Source organism: Lupinus angustifolius, chromosome LG11 (genome assembly GCF_001865875.1).
Source record: "Lupinus angustifolius cultivar Tanjil chromosome LG11, LupAngTanjil_v1.0, whole genome shotgun sequence".
Lineage (NCBI taxonomy): Eukaryota > Viridiplantae > Streptophyta > Magnoliopsida > Fabales > Fabaceae > Lupinus > Lupinus angustifolius.
Window position 1 is genome coordinate 30782066 of NC_032019.1, and position 24386 is coordinate 30806451.

Consider the following 24386-nt stretch of genomic DNA (forward strand, 5'->3'; position numbering starts at 1 on the left):
ATGAGTATTCCAATTTTAATCAAGATTTTTTCTCGTTTTATTAGTTAATAATAGAGGAGGTGATGCTTCATGTTGGAATTAGAAGTGGTGATTTTAAGTCATGGAATCTTCTAAACTTCCTTTATTACTTATTTTCTAGTCTTTTTGTGTACTATAAATGATATTTCTTTAATTTATGGGTAATAAGTATCACTCATAGGAATCAAACTTTTAATCTTTTATTCATTTTTGAGATCTAACACCACTAAACTAACATATTATTCGTACTTATTTTCTAATCTGTTTTGCAAGATTTTAGAATTGAGGAGTTTGATTATGGGAAGGTTATAGATTCCTTTTTCCTTTGTTAGCACGAAGTAATTAAAATGTTGATGATGTGAGATGAAACTTTGTATGGAATAAAAGAAGTTGAAAATTGAAAAAAGAAGAGTCTGAGTCATTGTCTAAGCACCAGAAAGTCGATATATGCATGACCACCCAAACATATGTACAAAGAATTGGTCCAAGATTATGATTATGAGCCTTTCAATTGAATTTCTTGGGATGGAAGGTTTGTGAAACCTAACTCCAAAACCTTTAATTTTACATTTTTATCTTTTGCATTCTAAGCATTTGATAAATTGACTCATCCAACAATACCAAAAAATGTTAAATTGATGAAATGTCTAAAGCACATTAACTATATGTAGGAATGGCAACTGGGGGGTCGGGGTTGGGTTTGCACATACCCAAACTCGAATCCGAAATTCAAAACCTGAACCCAAACTCAAACTCAACGGGTTGAAAATAAAAATACCATCTCCGAACCCATCGGGTTTCGGGTAACCCGAACCCGAAAATGATAAAATATTAAGGAAAATATAATATTATTTTCCTGTAATTTTTCACTAACATTTCTATTTTCTCTTATATTATTTCATTTCTTTTAATATTTGAAGATGCAATAGTATGTAAAGTAAAATTAGAAATTTAAATTGAATTACTTTACTTTGAGACAGGTTCGGGTTAGGGTCTTTGCTATATCAAATCCGAACCCGAAATTTAAATCCGGGTAAAACCCGAACCCAATCACATCGGGTTTCCCTGTTAAATTCGGTTTTTATTGTCATCCCTAACTATATGCTTTGATGAAAGCTACACATTAAAGATTTGATTAACCTTATGTTGGGTGTTAACTTGTCTACTTAGTGTGCATAATTAATTATATAGAGACAGATTCATTACTCATATGATCATAAGATGAAGAGTTATACCTCAAACGAATGCGACTTGTCTATTGAAGTCATCTAGGCATGTATCAACTTGTTTGTGGAAGTCCTATACTCATCTGAAGAGTGTTACATGCAATGAATATTTCAACTCGTCTAGATTCCTTCAAGGGAACACAGGGCCAACAAATATATTTTACTTATTGCTCCATCAAGCTAATATTCTTTGATATCTTTTCTCACTTATATCATAAGAGATTCGATGTTCATAGCATCAAAAGAAATCGTCTCCAGTTAAGGATAAAACTCAGTGTTTTACTTCTCATGCCAAACGATAATATCCAAAAAGGGAAATGTGCTCTCCCATATACAAAAAGCATGCAAGCAAATCGAGAATACTTATGAGAAGCCTGCAGAAGGTATGACAAAAGAGTATTTAGACACAGTTTGAAGAGACTAATATAAAGAATACTTGGGGAAAAAACCACAAGAGTTGCATCAGCTCGAACAAAATAAAGATACAATTTCTGAGATGCATCAAGCAATGAAGGTCCCTCTTGAACAGTTAATTTGACATTATGGTCCTTAGCTAAAAGGGCAGTGGTTAAATCTTAAATCTTTCAACAGAGATAATGTGTATTTTTCTTGGGGAGGCAACAGATTCCTTCAAACAACCAACTTATGCTCGATATTATAAGTAGTGTCACATCATTCTACTATTTAAGGTCTTAGTTTGCTTTGAAATCTTTAACCAGTTTTTCACATTAAAGGCACCATGTGGTTTCCTCAAACAGTTTTTTAACACTGATTCCTGATTACATTCTTATAACACAACTCTATAAGGATGACCAATTCAACAACAACATCCAAGCCTTAGTATCATTAGGTGGAATCAGTCGTAAGTATGAGACAGTAGTAGTAAAATAAAATTTGATGATGGAGTATTATTTGTTATTCCATATTAATTTTGGGAGCAATGCAAAGAATGTTATAATTGACTGATATATAGTTTATATACACATAACAGCCAAAACATGGATAAATTATAAAGAGAAACTGATATGGCAACCAAGTATTCATTGAAGACCTAGCAATAGTGTAACACCAACATGGTATCTGAAAGGCTAGAGGCCCAAGAACCCATGCCATAAGAACTTCTCATTTAAACTGTTGTAGGGTCATTGATCACACCCAAGAAATCATCCTTTATTGTACCAATGCAGAACTGCAAAATAGAAAGGAGGTGGTAACACATGATATTAGATAAATGAATATCAGAATCCATTGGAACCAAAAACCAGATAAATATTCCATATTCATAAGCAAAAGTAATTTAATAGCTCTGCACTTGTCATTTTAAAAGCATGAAGAAAGGGGAGCGCATCTTATATCCCAAAAAGTATGTTACTCTATGTGTCACTTTCTCTGATTGGTCAGAAAAATATTTTATTATTAAATTTTAAACTTAAATATATGTTTTCCAACCATTCAGAGGAAGTGTCACATGGAGTGGCACACTCTTTTGGTATAGCAGATGTTGACCCTGAAGAGAGGCACCAATCATGAGTGTGAGTATATGGCAACACATGTGCAAGTCTATAATATCATAACTCATTAGAAATGCAAAAGAACACAGCATCATGTGCTTCCTAACATGCCATGCCACTAGGTGACAAGTTTATTAGCACCATGGATTCATTTAAGACATCTGAACACATGACATTATGGTCATGGTAGAAACATTCAGAATGCATAACATGAACAAGTTGGTGTAAATATTATCAATCTCAGTGCATATACAGATACAATAATTGGAGAAATTTGAAGAAACAATTATATTTATGCTTATAATTATCTCACAAGGTTCAAGTGTGTTTGCCCAATATGTTGCTAAAAAGTAAAACTACAGAGCAGTAATGATTCTTGCACAATGCACACCACAGTAGCACTATACATGTTACACCTACACGCCTCCCTTATGGTAGCTAGTAACTTACTTTTAGTGGTAGTAACTAACTATGCCATCCTATATTGATAACTTTTGGCAGGAGGCTTCTACCATGCACCTTCTCAACTTATGATGCATGATTACATGGTTGGGCATGGTGACGGTAGAGCCACAGAAGGTATGACGATGGAGGCAGTGATGGAAGGGGGCCGTTCTGTAGATAAGAGTACACTTGTTTAAGAATTTACAAGTCCTCGGTCTCAGTTACTGTCAATAACGAGATGCGAAGTGCATCCGTGCACTTTCCTAAGGCATGTGTGAAAATTAGAATAGTGATGAAGAGTTATCAACACATTAGCAAATTATTAGCTAACCAACCATAAACTAGCATTCTAGAGACATAAATTAATACCAGTATTACAATATGCAGAACTCATTACCTATAAATAAAGCCAGTGATTTTCCCACTAGCTAAAAGTTAAATAGCATAAACTAAGTGTGATGATCTTTTCTGAGACCTTGTAATAGTCATGAGATTCACGACTAATCATACTACTGACTTAGAAACAAAAGCTATATCTGCTATTATATGTCTTAGTATCCTATAAATTCAACTTTCTCACAAAATCAAAGTAAAAGATAAACAAGTGTATGAGTGCATACAATTTCAGTAGCATCCACTCGAGTCCCGATAATCTTTAGTCTAACTTCACTGTCTTTCTGAATCTTAACCTGCAAAGAACCAATTCATTAATACCAAATAATAATTCCCCTCCCAACAAACCTAAAGAAAGTAATGAAAAAACAATAATATAAATAAAAAGAAAACAGCTTTCTCTCTTCTTCTTTTTTTAAGAGAGGGTATGAATGATACATACTGATCCATCTGATGTAGTATAATTTGGAATGTCTCCTGACTGGAACTCCATATCATCCGGAATCAACTGAGAAAAGAAAAGGATCTTAGTAGACATAAATATATTAGAAGGTACAGGTTTGAAGCCTCTCCAGTTGCAAAGTGATGACATAACTATCTTAAAGTATTAAAAAAAGTGAAAAATAATCCTTCGTAATTCTGAACATCAATGCAAGATTATATGAAACGCTAACTGATCAAAGATGATAAGATACAAAGAGCCCATCTGATTAAGTTAGTTTTCATCCCATCACAAAAAAATAGCTAGTTGGTATTAGCAAATACTAATAAAAATATAATTAATTCAAAACAAAAAAGATACTGGTGGGAGGCTAAACTCGCAACAAAATTTAATGCTTCAAAAGTAGCCTTTTTGATTACTTATCATGAACCAATCAAAACCATTAGAATATGGCCTTCGATACAGACAAATTATATTGGAAATAAAAGACTCAGGGAGCTCATATTCAATACAACAAAACAAGAGGCAATTGTCTCTCCCATTCATTACCAAGCATATCTAGTTATGTACCAATTCGAAAATTTCAAATATGAAAGAAAAAATTCACATCTGACTATGTTGCATCTTTAGTTCATTCCAATCTGATACTTTTCCTCCTTTGGTTAAAAAATAACAGCATTCCCTTAAGTGGCAGAAAATTACAGGGAGATTTCAGTGAAGATCAAAACCCAAATTTTTCATATCAAGTCATCTTCAGAAATAAAATAAAAAATGCGGAATTCTCATCATGAGTCAGATAACTAGTTTCATGCACACTGGTTCTATTTTATAATTGTGCTGACTACCAGTTTGGATAGTCGTCTCTATTTTTGCCCAAAAACAGCATCTTGAACTAGTTATGGAAGTCCATTTAAGAAATTAAGGGCATATTCTATTAAGCTTAAAAAATGATTCTTAAGTATTATAAATAAGCGATTTGTATTTTACAGAATACAGTGTTTATGGAATTCAAAAGTAATATGAATTTAGGCTGCAATCATAAAATTTGTTTTTCTTCATTCTTTCTCCTGTTTTGCTGGATTTTTTTGAAAAGCTGAAAAATATAGGATCTCAATTCATCGTTTCTTCAGCTTCTGCATATTAGTAAAACTTAACCAGACAAACATGTAGATTTTAGCAATGATTTTTAACATTAAAAACCACTTTAATTTTGTGAAAAGACCCTAAATTTCTAGTTGCATAGTTCACCTCATGGTCAACATCTTCAAATCAAATAAACATCATACAAGCAGCAGAAAATAGGAGGGTGAGCAACGGTAAAGTTGTTGCTTAATGACCATGAGGTCACAGGTTCAAATCATGTAAACAACTTCTCCGCTTGCGGGGGTAAGGATGCATACATCTAACCCTCCCCATACCCCAATAAGTGGGAGCCTCGTGCACTGGGCCACCCTCTTTATACAAGCAGCAGATAACAGAGATGATTTGTCAAAGAGAAAAGCCTTACATGGTTTGAAACAAAGATTTGGACAGGCCCAGCTTCAGCAAAAAATCCCATCTGTACAGATACATATCAACAACTATAAACCACTGTTGACTACAAATTAGAGTTTGAAAGTTAGAAGAGACAAGAGAATCAACCTTGTTGACCATGCTAACAACTGCTTCTAGGATCTCGCCCTTAAATGGCCTGAAGACAACACACTGGTACTTAACCGGAAATGTGACAAACCCGGTCCCATCACGAATTAATCCTTTACCAACGTTTTCTATCCCTGTAACTGCCACCACAAATCCATGCCGACCACTGCATGAAAAATTTTGAAAATCCAAATGTTACATCCTCCACAACCCATCCGAACAGGTTACATACACAAGAGAAATTACAAGTTCACATAGTAAGACTAGTGTGTGTTTGGATGGAGTAATCTAAAATTCCAAGAAGTTTAAAATGCAAGGTATTTAAATTGCATTAATTTAACTCCTATCATTTCCAAATTTTCTTGTTTGGGTTTAAACTACAATCCTTCAAGTACTAGTTTACACCATGCTGGTCATGCCTCCAACATAATCACAAACTATCCTCAAACACCGGAAACTCTGAAGCATCCAGGCCACCACAACCAAGCAAATCTGCAAATTCCTCTTCACCATGAGCCACCAAACTAACCGGCTGAGCCACCACCTTGCATGAAAGCTTTCTTTATGGTGTCTTAGCCTTGCACTTCGGCAGCAAACACCACCACATCGATGAAGGTGGTCCACTCAACTGGAGTCTGTACCCTCCTCCACCTGGGGACACAATCCCTCCTCCTCCATTGCACAGTGAGCCAAGACAAGCCCGTTGTCACTAGATCCGCTGTTAAGGAACACGTGTGGTTCTTCATTAGGAACTTCACATGGGTTGGGCCAAGGAAGTGTGGATACGACATAACACAGGACACAGGGATATGACAAATTTTAAAAATTATAGTTCACGACACCACTAGGAATTAACAAATATCAAATTTTAAGAGAGAAATAGTGTTTTGAATTAATTAACGTAAGCATAGTAAAATGCAAAAACAAATTATGTAATTATAACTGTTTCTTCACTTGCAAGAGTAAGACTAAATACATGTAACTCATACCCATTGGAAGAGAATGTGCAGTCTTTTTATGATATTTCCATCTACAATGGTATGAAAATTCAAAAAAGAAATTATAAAATGAGAAAAAAGAAGTATGCATTGTGGATGAGTCCATCATTCATACTCTTCAAGAAAAATAAATGATATAACGATTGTATAAAAATCTTTTTCCTGAAACCGACAATACATAGATATTACAATTAATGAAAAAAGAAAGAATAAAAGTGTAAAAAAGAAGCAAAAAAGGTGAATGGGGAAGTGAAAAGAAAAGGGAATGAGTACCTGCAAGTTCCTTCGACATCTTTCATAAGCTTGGAAACAAGATTATCACGAAGGTTACGACCAAAGTAACGAGGATGAAGCTGCATGTTACGCTCCAACACAATGTGGAAAAACATATTCTTTCTCCTTTTTCACCCCTTTTGCGCTGATCAAACAATGACTCAAAATATAATGAACCAAGCTTAGGTTTTTCTTTCAATTAAATTTGTTTGAGGGTATTATTAAACTCAAGATTCGATTATATGTTGTCTGGGTTAGTGATTCAATTATTGGATCATTAATTCATCTCACCAAATTATCACTGTGGGTACTTCGAAAGACCTAGATATTTTCAACTCAGACGGATGGGTAAGGATTCGTCCCATATACTAACATATTTTTAAATTATTTTTTTCATTGTATATTATATTAGAAAAAAATGTATATAGTATAAATTTTTTATACATGTAAGTGTATTATTTAATATTCATATTTAATGATTGTTGTTCTTCGAAAGAGTGGGGATCAACTTACTCCATCATCATAGTCATCAATTTTAGAGAAATTCAATAGTTTCAATTAGTGAGTAGATCTAAATCATTAGATATCCATAAAATTAATCACTATAATGAGAAGTAATTTTAAAAAACTTACTCTTAAAAATTGGAATAAGTAGATCTATCCTCTCTTCAAAAAGAGTAATACAAATAAATAGTATATGATATATTAGATATTACAGTTTATTATATTTTTATTCATTATATATATAACCTATTCCATTGTTTTTTTATAAAAACTTTAATGATCGGAGTACACTGAATAAAGTTAATATATTGTAATAGTTATATATTTCTTATTATTAAGAAGTATATATAAGAGAGTTGAACTTCAAAACATGTTTGGTATCGGGAGATACTAGCCATCACTAGGGGTGTTCGCGATTCATTTGGATCGGTTTTTAAGCAAAAAACTATCCGATCCAAACGCATAATTAGTATGCGGTTTGGTTCGGTCCGGTCCATTTATATTAAGATGTCCGATTCAATCCAGTCCAAATATTATATGCAGTTTCGGTCCAGTTTGGATCGATCTTGTTTTTAGATATTAACATACAAATTCCTTCTATTTCAGCCTACAACACCAACAAAGCAACAACATGTTAAAGTAAACAACATGTTAAATTCCTTCTATAGTCTAATGATCTAATCATTTTTAACAATTCCATGATCCAATAAATAAATAAAAACAACAACACAACAACAAAAAGTAAAGAACAAAATTAAGGATTCTGCAGTGAACATTCAACATCTATCTAGTGATTCTGGAAGAATGAACAAAAATTATTTTCACTGACATCTTACTTTTCCTCATCACAAGGGAGGAATTAGGGATTTAGGAATGAGGAATTAAGGATTCTGCAGTGCCACTGCCTATCTCGAATACTTTAGCAAAAATTAGGAGATATACTTAACAATATCGGTCCGGTCTGGATCCCAGACATGAAACCGAAGACCGGACCGGATCGATCGGTTCTTGAAAAATAAATCCAATACAGTTCAAATAGATTCGGTTTTTGCGGTTTCGGTCTACTTTGGATCGGTTTACAGTTTTTGTTTTGGACCGGTCTGAATTTGAATACCCATAACTACCACGACATATACATGCAAATTAAAGTGAATTGGGTCCCTTAAACTAATTGAGTCTATATAACATTTACTGGTATGAGCGAGGTCTGTTTAATTAATTAAAAAATTCAAAGTATAAATTTCACATGTTTAGTTAACTTAATTAAATGTTTGTTATATTATAAGATTTTGAAATAGGTCAGTATATCTATATTTAAGTACACTAATATACATACTTATTATAAGGATTACCTAACCCTAATAATTAAATTATTTTTGTGTATAAACTCTTATATTAAAATTATATAATAATAATACTTATATTAAATATTATTATAATATATAATTAAATAAGTTGGTTAGTTAATGTTAGTATACCTTCAAGATAGTTTAAAGTCTAGTCTATTAAGTTAAAAGACTTTTAAAAAAGTTAGAGTATGGTCTGTTACGAACAAACATGGTCTAACCTAACTTAATATAAGTCGGATATAGGCCATTTGTAAGCAGTCAAATCTTACCTACAAATCGTTATGGGTAAAGGCACAAGTAAGTATTATCTATATAGTTAAATAATAGTACTTAATAACTTTACTCCACACATTATCATCATATATGGGTATCTCATTAAACAAAGGAGGAATATTTTACTACAACAAAATGTCATATAAGTTAGAAAATATCACCAAAGAATATAGGTTTCACATTTTAATTGTAATACATAAGTTTAAAAGTTAACTAAATTTTTTACTCAAAACAATGTTCTTTTGAATTTTTTAATAAAAAATGTTTGATCCAACTAATTGTGTATGTCCCAGGCGTGTTCTGCAACTAAGAATATGATTGATTGATTAGGTTTTATAGAACACATATTTATAGCATACTACCCTAACCTATTACATAACCTTAAAAGCTCATACACCAGATTGATGAATTATGTACAAGAGTGTAGATCCACATTAGTGAGCTCAAACATGGATAGGTCGTGGATCAATGTTTCCATCTGCATAGCTGGTCTTCCACCAAACCTTGGGTCCACGACCGTGGTTGCCACCATGCTCATGCCATGCACCTCTCGGTAACTCAGCGTCGTAGAGAGCTTCAAGAACATGGTCGTGCCTCCTCACACGGCCAAGCTGTGTTCTAGTTTCGCTCCTAGAAAATGACATGACATGACATAACTAGTAATTCTCAATTTCATTCAACAGCTCAATCCACAAGAGAGGATTGCTATGCAAACTTTATTAAAAAAAGTCAAAATTACATCACACAGTTTAAGTTATATATTATTTACATATATGCTGCTTAACATGCCTATCAATGTTATTAATGAATACATACCAAGCTGAACATCACTACTAAGATATAAGCAACAATCATGTCAATGTTGCAAGAGAACCGTTGACAATTTCACTTTGAGAAATGATGCTTGGTGAGTCCAATAGAATAGGCTTCTTTAACCAGTATTGTTGAAACCTTTGCTTTGCATATTCCTTGTAGTCGAAGTCAATTGAATTAACATGACTCTGCAGCAACAAAGAAGCATAATTAGCACAAAGATGCAAACTTTAGAGTAACCCAGAAATAAAAATAAAACTCTTACCGAAATAACTCCCCACAGACCCCAAAATAGATGGTTTGCAAGAGTGTATTTTTCTGCAGCATTTAGTAAGTGCTCCACTTCAATGTTGCTTGGTTTCTTGCCTGTGCACGAGTGTCGAAGTAAAATTAACAAAAATGTATGAAATTCATAAGAATTGCCTTTCAAGATATAATATGAGTTTATTTAATAATATTTTGAAGGATTGAATGTGAGATAATTTTTATCAGTATGAAACAAAGAAATGGAATAGTGCATGAGAAAGTTGGATAAATCCGAATGACAAGTCTTTGGGTACTTACGGATATGAAAGTCTAAACTTGAGAAATTTGTTCTTCCTCATTTTCTTATAACTCATCAAAGATTATAGCAGGTTTATTAATTTTGTAGAGGGTTTTATCAGCTGATTATAGATTATAGCTATCTACATCGATATCTATGCCGATCGTATATACTGGTAGGGTGATTATGTCAGTGGACTAACCTTCAGAGCTCAAATAAATATGGATAAACCTTTGACGCTCCTCGAGACCTGGTGTACCATATACAAGTTGGAAGCTCATTAATGTAGAGTGATAACAATTAAAATGAAGTAGGATGCCCAATAACAATGTAGAAATGTAAAACATGCTGAAATGTATGAGCAATTTCTTTACCAGGATATTTATTGTAGTCAAGAACATGAGGATTGTCAGTGTGGTAATTTGCAGCCATTTCGCAGAAATGATTTGCCAGGTCATAAGCTATAGGATTGTAACTGGCATATTCGTAATCCTATATCATAAACAATAAGAACGGAAATAAGTTTCCAGTAATAATATGAGCAACGAAAGATTAAAAGTGGCAGTATCTATCATCCACCTACATGAAAAACTAGATTTTAAAAGTTCTTCAACACTATATGAAAAAACAAGCAGGTTTTCTGCTGCACACTCAGGTGAGGCAATTGCAAGATGATTAGCTTGGAGAGACATTGTGGAATAAATTTAAAAAGATGCAGCTACAAGATTTGATACAGGAAATATACAGTAAGAATATGGCAAGATAACTTACAATTAAAGTGATTGATCGAGTCTCTTCATCTATCATTATGTTTCCGTATTGTAGGTCGTTGTGACAAAAACCAATCTCTTGATATCCTTCCGATAACAATGTCTCCAGCATATTGATCTCAGCATCTAGTTTGTCCAGGCCAAAAATCATGGTATCCTTTGGGGAGCACAAACTTTTGGCATAAATAATCCAGTTCCTAGTAAAATATAGAGAGAGCTATATATAATTCTGTACAATAAAAAGGTATTTGAAGGTTGGCCGGATCTATTGTTACCTCACTCTCTGCCAAAGCTGAGCCTTCTTTGCACCAGGCATATGAAGATTGTGAAACTCCCTCATCTTAGCAGCTATCAAAGCAGACGTTTCAGGGTCGCGGAGGTCAGCAGCTGAGAGTGTCTGCAAATCGAAAAAATAGTTCAAGTAAAAGGCAAGTTATGTACAATTTTCAAAGCTTGTCAAATTCATCATCTTTATTTCCCAACAATTTCTTGAGTTGACTTCAATCCATATGGAAATGAAGAGGAACCTATGAAAGAGGATGATATCATTGCACTGTGATATGTGCTTGTGGCCTAAAGGAATACCATTAGTTGGTATATCAATGAGGTCTATCAAGTGATGGTGACTGGAATTTGATTTCACTAATTTATGGTAAAATTATATTATAGGTCTCAATTTAGTTTGTCAAGTTTAAATTTGTTCAATGTATATGATATCCATTTAATGACCTCTTCCGCATATGAGAAATAGAGAAGAGAGGTCACAATTCTGGCATCATCACTATGAACTCTTCCACATAAACTCATTTAGTTGTACAGTCCAAAATTAATAGCATTTTGTTTTGTCTAGATTTGTCAAAGTAACTCTTTCATTTGTTTTATTGTTTGTATATAAAGCCATCCAGTCAAATACATGATATCATTAGTGTCCTATCTACGATTTGGGTGGACAAAGAAAACTTCCCATCTGTAGACCCCGAAAAACGAATGGTTGCACTGTTTCAGGTAGAAACCCTGACAAGAAAACTAAGGAGGTAAAGTTGAACAGATATTGTCCTAGATCATGCCTCATATGATGTCTCGAACCAATGATAATGAAGCAAAAACATTAGTAATAATGAATGTTTAAATTTTTTTATCAACGTAACATGTTTTTATTGGTCCATGACAACATTTGGGGCATATGAAGAACTGTCTTCGAAAAACCTTTGGTTTTTTCTGAGGTGATTTTAATGCCAAAATTATACAACTCTTAATCTACAAGCTATGTTGCCATTTTTATGTCTATATTGAAATAAAGGCAACTACTACAATAGATAGAGGAAAAGGACTTACCAGATTATCTCTCCTGTGCATAAACTTTCCAGAAGCCTTCCAAACTAAGCATTTTTTTCAATAATTTTTTATTACTAAAGTAAGAAACATCATTTCTTAGAGGAATTAGGAAAGAATAAAAAGAGAATGGTAAAAGAAGAACATTGAACACTAGAGCTCCAATGACTCCACCATTCAATGCGATTTCTTAAAGATGCTACTTAATTAATCTAAATAAGTAATGGGCAGTGTGATTTAATCAAGCCACATGAAACATAAAGAACTTAGTCACTTTAAATTAGGCAAATTAGGCATATATTCTTTAAACTTTTTATCAATATAATAAATGCAGCCACTTTTCCAATATACTTGCCAGCTATAATTGTCTTAGCACACATGACAATGATGTTTGAACTAATTGCTCAGAATAGAATAAACACAAGAGAATAACATACTCTGGCATGAATAAACTCTTCAACCCGGCCGGTGGTGAACCGGCCGAGAAGGCGTGGACCCTGACCATTCTTTGACATGCACTCAAAGGTTTGGATTTCAACCTCCCTGTTGAAGAAAACCTCAACACCTTCACCATATATCCGAACCAGAACCGTTCGGAGATGTCCATCACTTTTGGCTGGCCATTTTATCTGGAAAACCTCATTAGTCATAGCTCCCTTCAAAGGAATCACTGCTATTGAATTCACATCTTCGATCATGTCACCCAAATCTGCGGCCACGGCCGCAAGAACTTCCATCATCTCTTCATTAGATGCAAACCATTTCAACAATTCAATTGACTTTATGGCCATCTTTGGTCAAAGATCAATGAAAACAAGACTACTGCCAGGATTTTAAATCAGGGGAATTTGAAACAGAGAGATGAGTTATTCAGAAACACAGGGAAAAAGTTAGAAAATTTGATGAACCACCTTTGAGAAAACATCATAATTGATGATCCAATGTGAAATTTAAAATTTTTGCATCAAAAATTAATATAATTAGGTTTTAAGAAACTCACCTTATAAACAGAAATTATCTGAGCTGGAAGAAACTACAGGGCAATGAAATTGAGAAGACAAAGTTCACTGTTTGAAACATGAAGAACACATAAAATAGAGAAAATATAAGAATCCATTTGCACAACAAGAAAATTTGATTAGAAATTATAATCTATAGGAGAATAACTTCAACAAAAAGTTGAATTGGGATTACAGAATCTCAAAAAATAAGCAGAGAAGTTCAAGCCAGAGCTGAAGCATGCATACAAAGATCAGAAATTGAAAACCAGTTTAGAATTATCAGAAATTTTAAAACAAAATGAAGAACAGAAATGATAATTCATAAAGTTACCTATGAAACAGAGAAAGTTGGAGATGAAAACTGCATTAAAAAAATGACAGAATCTTCAAAACCAAGTTGCAGAAAGATATAAGAAATCAAATTAACAAATCATATAATAAATAAAAGAAAGATTAAGATTTGAAGAAAGAGTAGAATCTGAGAATTTTAGAACTGACCAAGTAATCAAAGATGTGTGTGAAAGAAGGTAGTGAAAGTTCAACAAAAATTGAGATAAGACAGTAATGAACTTTATAATGTGATAAAGTCAAATAATGCACACAAAATTCAGTTGCTTAATCACTTATTTGTATATATTTTAATTTAATATTTCATACATGTAAGGCCATAAGTCAATGAAATTTTAAGTGTGTATACTATCTACCTTTCAGTTTGAACATTACAATAACTAGTGTATACAAATAGAGGCAATTCGTGTCTGCTGGTGAATATTACATAATATTGTATATTCAATTTTTATATATTTCATTTTTTAGAATATTTGGAGCACTTTATATTATATTTTTGTATATTTATGATAATGTTTAATTTAAGGTGAGATATGTGTTTAATTAATGTGTTGGTGTTGGTTGTTTAGGATTATATCATTTTTTTTTGTAAAAATTAAATAATGCTAAGGGCAAAACAGGAAGTGAAAATTATACCATGAGAAAAATTAATTTAAGTTTTGGCTTTATATATAGTATAGATATAGATTATATATTAAATTATTTTCCTTTTTCTTATCTGGGTTTTGTTTGATTTGGACGGTGACATTAATATTTAATATTTACCATCCAAGTCTTGGGTCCCCATTCATAATAATTGATGACGTGGACAGAATCATGTACTTGTTGAATCTTGTTAAGATTCTAGGAGAGGGTATGACTTTTTCCTCAAGAAGAAATTAGTGCCTAAGGCTATTTATTTAATATTTATATTCAACCAATGGAAAGATGTTTTTTTATTACTACTAAATGCATCATCACCTTTTGGCTAAGGAACCAACAAGATATTGACCCAATTAGATCTCATTATAATCAAAATGTTAAAGTTTCAATTCTTGGGAGGGACAATTACTAACTCTAAAAGTAATTAGTTCTTTACCCATAATGTGATATATGCTATTGGTAGTACAAAAAATTTTCTGGGTAAGAAAATAATCTATTTCAGGATGTATAGTTATCCTCTTAACAAATGTTACTCCTAAGAATCAAACTATTAACCATTTAGTCATCATGAATCTAAAAAACATTTATATCACTTGATCAACGTCTTGTTAATAATGGAAAGTATATTTGTACTTATGATAATAAATTACATGGTTAGTTTTTATAGTTTCACTTAATTTAGATTTTGGTTTATTAAGTTATTTCTTAAATGTTTTAGATTTTGTTTCCTATTATTATGATTGGTTTTTTGGTTTCAATATTTTTATTTACTTATTTGAATTTTGGTTTTAATGGTATTTACTCATAAAATCATATTCATTACTTTTTTCATCAATTCCAATTAGTAAAATGTTAATGGACGGAGAAAGTTTTTCAAGCCATAATAAACATACCCATCTTAAATAAAATTGTGTTCCACAAAGGATACCAGATGGTTTATGACTACAATGTCTTCAAAAATATTTTTGTTTTTTTCCCAAGAAAAATAAATTATTTTAATACAGTGCGCCAAAAGTAAATATATATTAATTAAGGACATTATTAATTATATTAGAATATGTTTATCATTATTAATTGAATAAACAATAAAAATTATTTATTAACTAGAAATTAAGCCACGAGTTGCACGGAATTATTTTATATTTTAAAGAAAAATGTATGTGTTCTCATAGTGTTAGATTGTTAGTAATACATGTATTTATGTGTTAAAAGTAATTGACTCAATAATGAAAAGATGAATAGTGGATGTGGAAAAGTTATTTGATTCTTTTGTCATTTTGAAAAGCATAATACAATACCACAAGAGAAAAATTTATATACATGACATTGTATTGAATGAGATTTATATTGTCACTATATCATCCAATATTTATTTTTAAGTATAATTGATTTTTAAATAAAAGTAATATAAATAAATGGTGGTATTGATATTACACTCATACATCAAACCGAATAAAAAAATGTGTACAATAATAGTACAAGAGTTTTATATAATGTTAGTTTATTATTATCATTCATTGTTAATCATCATTGGCTCTTTAGAAAAAATTAATACAAATAAAATAAATGATAGATAATATACCAATAGTGAGGTGTCATGGATTTCTAAATCAAAAGGTATTGTGAATAGACAATAGGAAAAGTGATCACTCCTATATATATTTTTAGTACTGTATTCTCTTATCTTATTGGTAAGAAATTAATCTCTTTCAAAGTGTGTGATTATCTTAGTAATAAACATCGCTTCCAGGAATTAAACATTTGATATTTTAGTTTTTCTAAAAATCTAATCATATTGTGTATCACTAAAAATACGTTTTATTAATTAGTCAACATTTCATTAGTTAGTCATTCCTATATATCACAGGAGGAATTAGTGTTGGGGGTTTCATTACATTTAAATTCTTGCAATATTAGGTGAAATATTAAGTGGAATACTACCTAACATGTATGAGTTAATTACTAAATATAATTCGAAGGTTTTAAATCTAATTCCACAGGCAATATATAGATATGTTAAGATGTTGATAGGCTTCAACATTGTATCATGACCGCATATCCCCATAGTACAATCATAATTTCTATATATTCCTATTGATTTGGAGTCTTCAATACGTTTTTTGCGTTAAAATGTAGAAAACTCTCTAATAAGCCCAATTAGGATAATTTGGTCTTTTGAACTTGAGATTCTAAGCTCGTAAGTCGATTGCGGATCGAGGAATGTATTAACACCCCGTTTGCCCGTATTAAAACGATACCCTTACTAATCACATGCACTTTTATATCCTTAAAAATTATTTATTTAGGAAATAATTATCACAACAAAATATTTTTAATTTTTTTTATATTTGGGTCTGACAAGAGTTCATCATACTCCTACGTATGCATGGGTACAATAGGAAAATCAAGAGTACGTAGTTATGGTTTGAAAATTGTTCTGTTAGTTTGATTGATTGTTATTAATTTGAAAATGTCGTTTTGGTATTGATAGATTTGGTGGAATTGATTTTGTAGATTTTGAAATATTTAGTATATCATTGTTTTAATTCAATGGAACTAATAATTAAAGACGATGTTGGTCGTAGATCTTCTTCCTATTTTCAGAGAAGTTAGAGACGACTCGAACCATAATCTTATTATAAAAATCTGACAATTGATTAAGGTAAAAGAGGTTTTGATTATATTTTTTATATGTAATTAATAGTTTAGAGACGGTTTTGGTGGTAAACCTTCTTCCCACTTTCAGAGAAGTTAAAGACAACTCGAACTATGACCTTACTATAAAAATTCTGTTATTAATTATAGAAATAAGATGGTGTTGCATCATTTTGTAATTACGAAATTAATAGCTTAGACAGGTGTTGGTTACAGACATTCTTCTCATTTCTGGAGAAGTTAAAAACAACTCGAACCATAACCTCACCATAATATTGAAAATTATGTAAATTGATAATTAACTTATCGAATGCTAATATTTATTATTTATTTTTATGGGATAAGAATACCTTGAGTAAATATTATCGGATCACAAGAATTCAAACTATATAAAAAAAACTTATAAACTTAAAGACAAAACAACTCATATGTATAATGGAATGAACATAAGTTAACTTGGAAGTTACCTCAAATTTCTTCACGGTAGTTGATATAAATATTTATTTAGAGTAGGAACAACAACACCTTCTTCCTTTATAGTCTCCAATATGGGCACAACTTCTTGCAGCTTGAAAAGGCTTTTACTATAAACCCTCTTGATGTCCTCTTACACTTTTTACTCTAAACAAATTCTACAATCACAATAGTCCCCTATGACACTTTAGGAACTCTATCATATGGGTATGTAGAATAATAAGAATCTAGAAAGATTCAAGGATTTCTAATCAACTAAGGCTAATGAGTAAAGAAGAAGAATTATTCTTCAAAATCCTCCTAGGTATCAGGCATAAACCTAATATATTGTGACATGTGAGGATGGTGCCGTTTAATTTATTTATTTACAATTAACATCTCCATTAAAACTAAAACCGTAACCTTTTTAGTGAATTTTCTTGTAACTGAGGAACATAGATAACAAAGGGGCATCTTCAAGTGTATCTCTTTTACCTTCTTCTAATCATTTACCTCTTCCCTCTACCTTTTTGTGCGTTTTTGTTTTTAATGTCACAACAAATGAATGGTTTTGTAACTAGCTTTTAAAAAACAAACATACTAGTAACTAAAAGTTTTCTGAAGAATTAAAATTGAAATTGGTCTCTGACATCTAACCAAAATGCTATTTTTGATGTAAAAAAAATGTAGCTTTGCAATCCTGATAATTTTTATTTTATAGTCAGGTTGGACAAAATTGAGTGTTCACAGCTGTTCCTCTTTATTTATTGCTTACTTGATAGCAAGCAAACTTAGGTTTGAGTATTATTGTAGTAAGTAATTAGTAAAAATATGAACATAAATTTTGTCAAGGCCTAGACAATGAAAACGAACGACACTAGAATTGAGAAAGTAGGGATAGTACTAGAACTATGAAATTCACATCAGGCTCGGGGTCCTGGAAAGCAAAGACTTTTAAACGAGAATGCATGTCGAGTACTACCGGAACTCGGAAATTCACATCAGGCTCAGGGTCCTGGAAAGTTTAAATGAAAGCGCATCAAGCTTGGGGTCCTAGAAATCAAAGATTTTAAATGAGAATGCAGGTCGAGTACTGCTGGAACTCGATAAAATAAAAAAGGTAGGTGTGATGTCTGTCCGACAATATTTTTTTTTAAGAACATTCTAGCGTCTGAGTCTAGCAACATCATAACATTTCGACGTCTGAGTCCGACAATGTTTTTTTTTTCATTTAAGAACGTTCTAGCATCTAAGCCTAGCAACGTCATAATATTTCGGCATCTGAGTCCGGCAATGTGTTTTCAGTTTAAGAACGTTCTAGCGTCTGGGTCTAGCAACGTCATAACATTTTGTCGTCTGAGTCCATCAATGTTTTTTCATTTTAAGAACGTTCTAGCGTCTGGGTCTAACAACGTCATAATATTTCGGCCTCTGAGTCCGACAATGTTTTTTCATTTAAGAACGTTCTAGCGTCTGAATCTAGCACGTTATAACATTTCGGCGTCTGAGTCCGACAATGTTTTTTTCATTTTAATAACGTTCTAGCGTCTAAGTCTAGCAACGTCATAACATTTTGACGTCTGAGTCCGACAATGTTTTTTTTATTTAAGAACGTTCTAACGTCTGAGTCTAGCAACGTTTTAACATTTTGACGTCTGAGTCCGACAATATTTTTTTCATTTTAATAACGTTCTAGTATCTGAGTCTAGCAACGTCATAACATTTCGGCGTCCGAGTCCCACAATGTTTTTTTCATTTTAAGAACGTTCTAGCGTCTGGGTCTAGCAATGTCATAACATTTCGGTGTCTGAGTCCAACAATATTTTGGTGTGGAAAGTAATTTGATTGATCAACTGTGATGGTATGGTTAGGCAAAAATGATGCATGCTTTGTATGTTTGAGAGTATGTTTTAACTTGATTTAGTGATATGTATGTATGTCATGTGTGATGTATGAACTTGGGTTAAGTTTGCATGGTGTAGTGATGTATCTTTGGTTATGTTTGCATGTTGAAGTGAATTATGAACTTTGGTTATGTTTTCATGTTGAAGTGGTGTATGAACCACAATTATTGAATTGGTAGATCGAAATGACATTGAGTTTTTTTTTGTTGAATTTTTTTTATTCAATTATATTCGAAACTACTCTTGATCACCCTTAAAACTACTGGTTTCAATATTCTTTTATGACTGCTTTAGTTGACAGATTTGTTGATAATTTAATTTCTTTCTGATATGACTTTGATCCTTCAAGGAATTGTCTCAGTTTGCGATAGATGAATCAATTAAAGTGCCCTGGTATCTTGTGAAGAGTTTATTGGAAGAGTTTGATTGTCCAATAAACTGCCCCACTATCTTGTCAATAATTTATTGAAAGAGTATGATCATCCAATAAATTACCCCATATTGCATGGTTGAGGATGAACAATAATGAATTTTCACTTGAGGGTGTTCATTTCTTTTCCCTAATTTTTGCCCAGAATACCTAGTGTAGGTACATGTCAGGAATTCTCTCATTTTATTATGATACTAAGTCGTCATTGAAGGTTTTCGACTTAGCACCGCTCTCCTTTTTTTAGGTCGCCCTTGCGGGTTTTCAACCTAGCATTCCTTTTATTTTTTCATTTTTTGCTTTTTTTATTTTGGCTATTTTTGAACACCCTTAAGTGATAGTCATAAGTGCATGAAAGCATGAGTCACCCTTGATGTTTCAAGGCGAGGATACAAGATCTTGCCTCTGCTTGGTTGAGGGATTTTGGACTGATCCATGATAAGCAACTTCAGTCTTGCCTCAAGTATATGTTTCTAGGTACTTTCATTCGAGAAATGAGATCAGTCCCCATAAAATTCCCTAGTTTGGCTTGACACCCTTCTTTTGATTTTCAATTGTCCTGTGTATTCTTCGTACACAACTCTTAAAAAAGAAATACTAAAAACAATGATCATGCAAATTTGGATTTTTATTTTATTTTGAGTGTTGATGTGATGGTAATGATAACGACGAGACGTTGGAATTTAATCCAATTGCATTAAAAATGAGATATTTTCATCAAAACTTAATGAGATTTATTTGAGTCAATATTTCTTTGCCCTAGTATATTTCTTAGAAAAATCATATCCTCGACAAGGTCTTTTGAGCTTGTATCGTAGCCTGGCTAAGGGTTTTCAAGAAAAAAGGATAAGACTCAAAATTGTGTTTCCCAAACCCCTTTATACGTTCTCCTTTCTCCATTGTCCTATTTCAATAGTTTTCTTGACATGACATTCAAGTACTAAGATTTTGTTGGATTTTTGTGTGGTAGTAGGTGAAGGCCTAATATTTAGGCGACAACCTTCCCAAGAGGTATTTGAATTGTTCATTTTTGTGGTCATTGATAGTGCATTTTATCTGCATTAACTTTTCCCTGAGATTTTTATTGAGGATTCTTAGCGGCCCTTTTGTATATTTTTTATTTTTTGTTATTTTGCACTTTGACCGATGAACGTTTTTTATTTAACTTGTTTTGGATTTTCAATCCTCAGGTTAGATTGAGAAATGATGTAGGTAGAGTGTATTTATTTCTTAATAATTGAAAATAAAATAAAACAGTTAAAAAACTACCTACCCAAGGTTATTGATATTTTGCGGGTAATTTAGTAAAAATCTCCTTTCATGAAGCCTAGGGCTCAAATGGGGTCACTATGGATATCTTCATAGTGTTTGGGATTTTCAAAGATGTCTTGTGTCATTAGAAAAATTTGCCTAAGGATCTGTACCATTATGGGTCTTACATTTACATCATCCTCCATTTCATTTAAATTATTGAATCAAATATCTTATATTAATGCATTAATTAATTTGGTTTTATTTTTTTGTTTGGAATGGGATTTGTGGAAGGAAGTATGAGATGATAATTTGCATGATCAATGCAATAGTATATAATTGTTAACATGTGCATGAGAAAATAAACTTTTATTTATGATAAACATGGGTGCCCCACTATTTTATGAACCTAAAACCTTGGGGAGAGCAATAGGGATTGCAAACAAAATACACCTTCAATTTTGTTATCTTTCTTGGTTGGCTAGAAAGTTTCTCTTAACATTCTTTGTTGCATGTCCAAAGTCTAGCCACTTGGAATCTATCAATTCTTGTATCATATATTTGAGGTCTCTACAATTTTCTATGGAATGTCCAACAATGTTGTAATGATACATACAATTAGCCGTAGGATCATACCATTTAGGATACGGTGGTTCAAAAACTTTTCCTTCCATAGGAGTCAACATTCCTTGGTCTTTAAGTTGGTCAAAGAGTTCAACATAAGACATTGGAATTGGGTCAAAGTATGGATTTCTTTGGGCGTAATTTGCACTTTTGCTTTGGTGATTGTTTTGGGTTTATTGAGGAACATGTATTTTGTTTGTGTTAGAACAGTGTTTTTGGAGTTGCGAGGTTGTATGGTACTGAGAGACATTGTATGTATATGAATTTTGATATGGGTATGAGGTTTTGGAGTATAGATTTTGGTGGTGGTGTTTGGGTTTCTTGTAATTTTGCTCATTAGTCAAAAAAATTGTTTCCCCTTCCTCTTTTATCATGAGGGCTGAACTCTTGCCTTCATTTGAACCTAATTGGTCGTTTGCTATTTTCCCACTTTTCAAGCTATGCTCAATTCTACTTCCCACTTTAATCAAGGCCTTAAAGTCTAAATCTGTGTTGCCTATCATACGATGAAAATATGGGTTATGGAGAGTGTTGATGAAGATGGCAAGTTGCTCGTCTTCCTCTAGTCGGGGGAAGACTTGAGAAGCAACTCCTCTCCCTCTTTGAGCATATTCTTTGAAAGACTCGCTCTGCCTCATGGACATGTTCTGGAGTTGAGTCCTATGAGGTGTAAAGTCTTTATTGTACTTATACTGCATGATAAAGGCATCAGAAATATCAAGAAAAGTTTTCACTTTTTTTCTCTCCGGGTGGATATACCAAGTGGTAGCAATTCCTACCAGACTTTCTTAGAAGCAATGGATCAATAACTTGTCATTGCCATGGTACGCCAACATTTTTTTGGCATACATGTGCAAATGGCTTTTGGAACAGGTTGTCCCATCATACTTCTCGAATTCTATAACCTTAAATTTGGGCGGTAAAACAACATCAGGTATCAGACACATCTCAAATGCATTTTAATGTCTAGATAGTTAGTCCCTTCCACGACTTTCAATATTTCTTCAATCGAATCCCACATGTTCACATCTTCCTTCTCCTTCCTCATAGCATTATGAAGATGGACATTGCTTTTGTTGTGGGCTTCGGTGGTCTATGGTTCGTATGAGAGGTTGAAGGATTATCCATAATAGATTTCCTCTGTTGTAAGGCTAAGATTATCTTCATCATTTCGCTCATTTGTTCCTTGAGCTCTGTTACCTCTGACTTATTCATATGGGTTATCTCTTGATCTACCATAAATCGATCTTAAAGTTGTTTGTGGTAGGGGTACTTTAGAGCAGTAATGAATATATCTGAGATGTAAGTGATTTTGATCAAATTAGAAATGATAATTTATCAAATGATTAATGGATGTTATAATGAGATGAATAGTGTTTTCTATTTTTTTGTCAATGGTTGAAAGACAAATTTTAGAAAGAAACAAAAGTCACTTTCCATTTAGAGAAGTTGGCATAGTAAGACATTTCATCCCGCACTTGATTACTACGAGGTGTACAGCTTCTCATGCGTTGATGACAACCTTATAGAAAACTCTAGGTTTCAAACCTTAATTGTATCTAGATTGTTTCTTAGCATTGCTCAATAAACATCTTGCCCTCAATTTGGTATCTTGGAAGCGTACTCCACAAGGCCAATTCTATAATCGATGGCAATTTTAGAGGAAACTCAAGGTTTCAGACCTAGATTGCATCTATTAAATGCATTGTTTTACTCTTTCAAGTTAGCTTAGATAGAAAGATATTGTCATAACACTAAGAACTGATATAGTGTCTTTACCAAAATCACTTTCAAAAAAAGGAATTTGGTTATTGAAGGTAGAAATGTTATGTGCATGATTGAATGATGTGCATGATTGAATGTTTTGGTCTCTCCTTTTTTTGAATGTATATGAAGTGCATGAATTGATTATTATTTATTTTTTGCATAAAATGATAGTATATGAAATGCAAGTTTGAATGATTTTTATGTTTTTTACACCCATGAACGGAATTTGTAGGCGATAATGAATGTATGAATGATATATATTTTGATTGATTTTTTTGATTAATTGAAGGTATGAATGAATGATAAAGTTTTAATGAATATTGTAATGATTATTTTTTATATTTTTTATAAATGTATAGATGATGTTTTTTATAAATGTTTGAGTGATGCATACACTGATGAATGTATGAATGGTATGCATGAACTTTATGTAGTAATGTCAATGCATTTTGAATGCCCTTAGGGTATGATACCCTATTTTGGGGAATATAGCCTTAGTTATAATATAATAAAATGGCATGATGAATTTGACACCTATTATACTGTTAAAGCCAATTTTGAAAGACCAAGTTGCAGATAGAGATGGCAAAATGGGCATTGCCCGCGGGCAGGGCATGAAAATTTTGCCTATTTGCCCATTTAGCCTGCCAAGTTTGCGGGCATTTCCACTGGGCATGCAGGCGGCCCACAAACATAATTTAAGGAAAAAGTAAGAAAATTTGAAATAAGTTATTATGTAATTGATTTTTAATCCCTACAAAAAATTGTAATATAATGTGATTT

General features: G+C 32.4%; 2 protein-coding genes across 6 annotated transcripts; both read right to left on the minus strand.

Moving 5' to 3' along the window:
- LOC109360739 (DNA-directed RNA polymerase II subunit RPB7-like) lies at positions 2132-7239 on the minus strand. 2 transcript variants are annotated; one of them, XM_019605820.1, is made up of 6 exons: positions 6947-7232; positions 5676-5841; positions 5542-5592; positions 4035-4100; positions 3820-3888; positions 2132-2433 (listed from the first exon to the last, which is right to left on the minus strand). In XM_019605820.1, exons 1-6 carry the CDS (start codon positions 7060-7062, stop codon positions 2371-2373), a joined length of 531 nt encoding a protein of 176 aa, XP_019461365.1. In that variant the 5' UTR covers positions 7063-7232; the 3' UTR covers positions 2132-2370. The 2 variants fall into 2 exon arrangements, with proteins under 2 accessions (XP_019461365.1, XP_019461366.1); XM_019605821.1 differs by lacking the exon at positions 3820-3888 and having other exon boundaries at positions 2186-2433; positions 6947-7239.
- On the minus strand, positions 9732-14104 carry LOC109360738 (probable choline kinase 2). Of its 4 annotated transcripts, XM_019605816.1 has the most exons (10): positions 14031-14104; positions 13864-13893; positions 13532-13598; positions 12969-13353; positions 11475-11596; positions 11201-11396; positions 10804-10921; positions 10632-10679; positions 10151-10251; positions 9743-10073 (listed from the first exon to the last, which is right to left on the minus strand). In XM_019605816.1, the coding sequence occupies exons 4-10, from the start codon at positions 13320-13322 to the stop codon at positions 9924-9926; spliced, it is 1089 nt and encodes a 362-aa protein (XP_019461361.1). In that variant the 5' UTR covers positions 13323-13353; positions 13532-13598; positions 13864-13893; positions 14031-14104; the 3' UTR covers positions 9743-9923. The 4 variants fall into 4 exon arrangements, with proteins under 4 accessions (XP_019461362.1, XP_019461361.1, XP_019461363.1 ...); XM_019605817.1 differs by lacking the exon at positions 14031-14104 and having other exon boundaries at positions 9732-10073; positions 12969-13350; positions 13864-13985; XM_019605818.1 differs by lacking the exon at positions 14031-14104 and having other exon boundaries at positions 12969-13273; positions 13864-13985.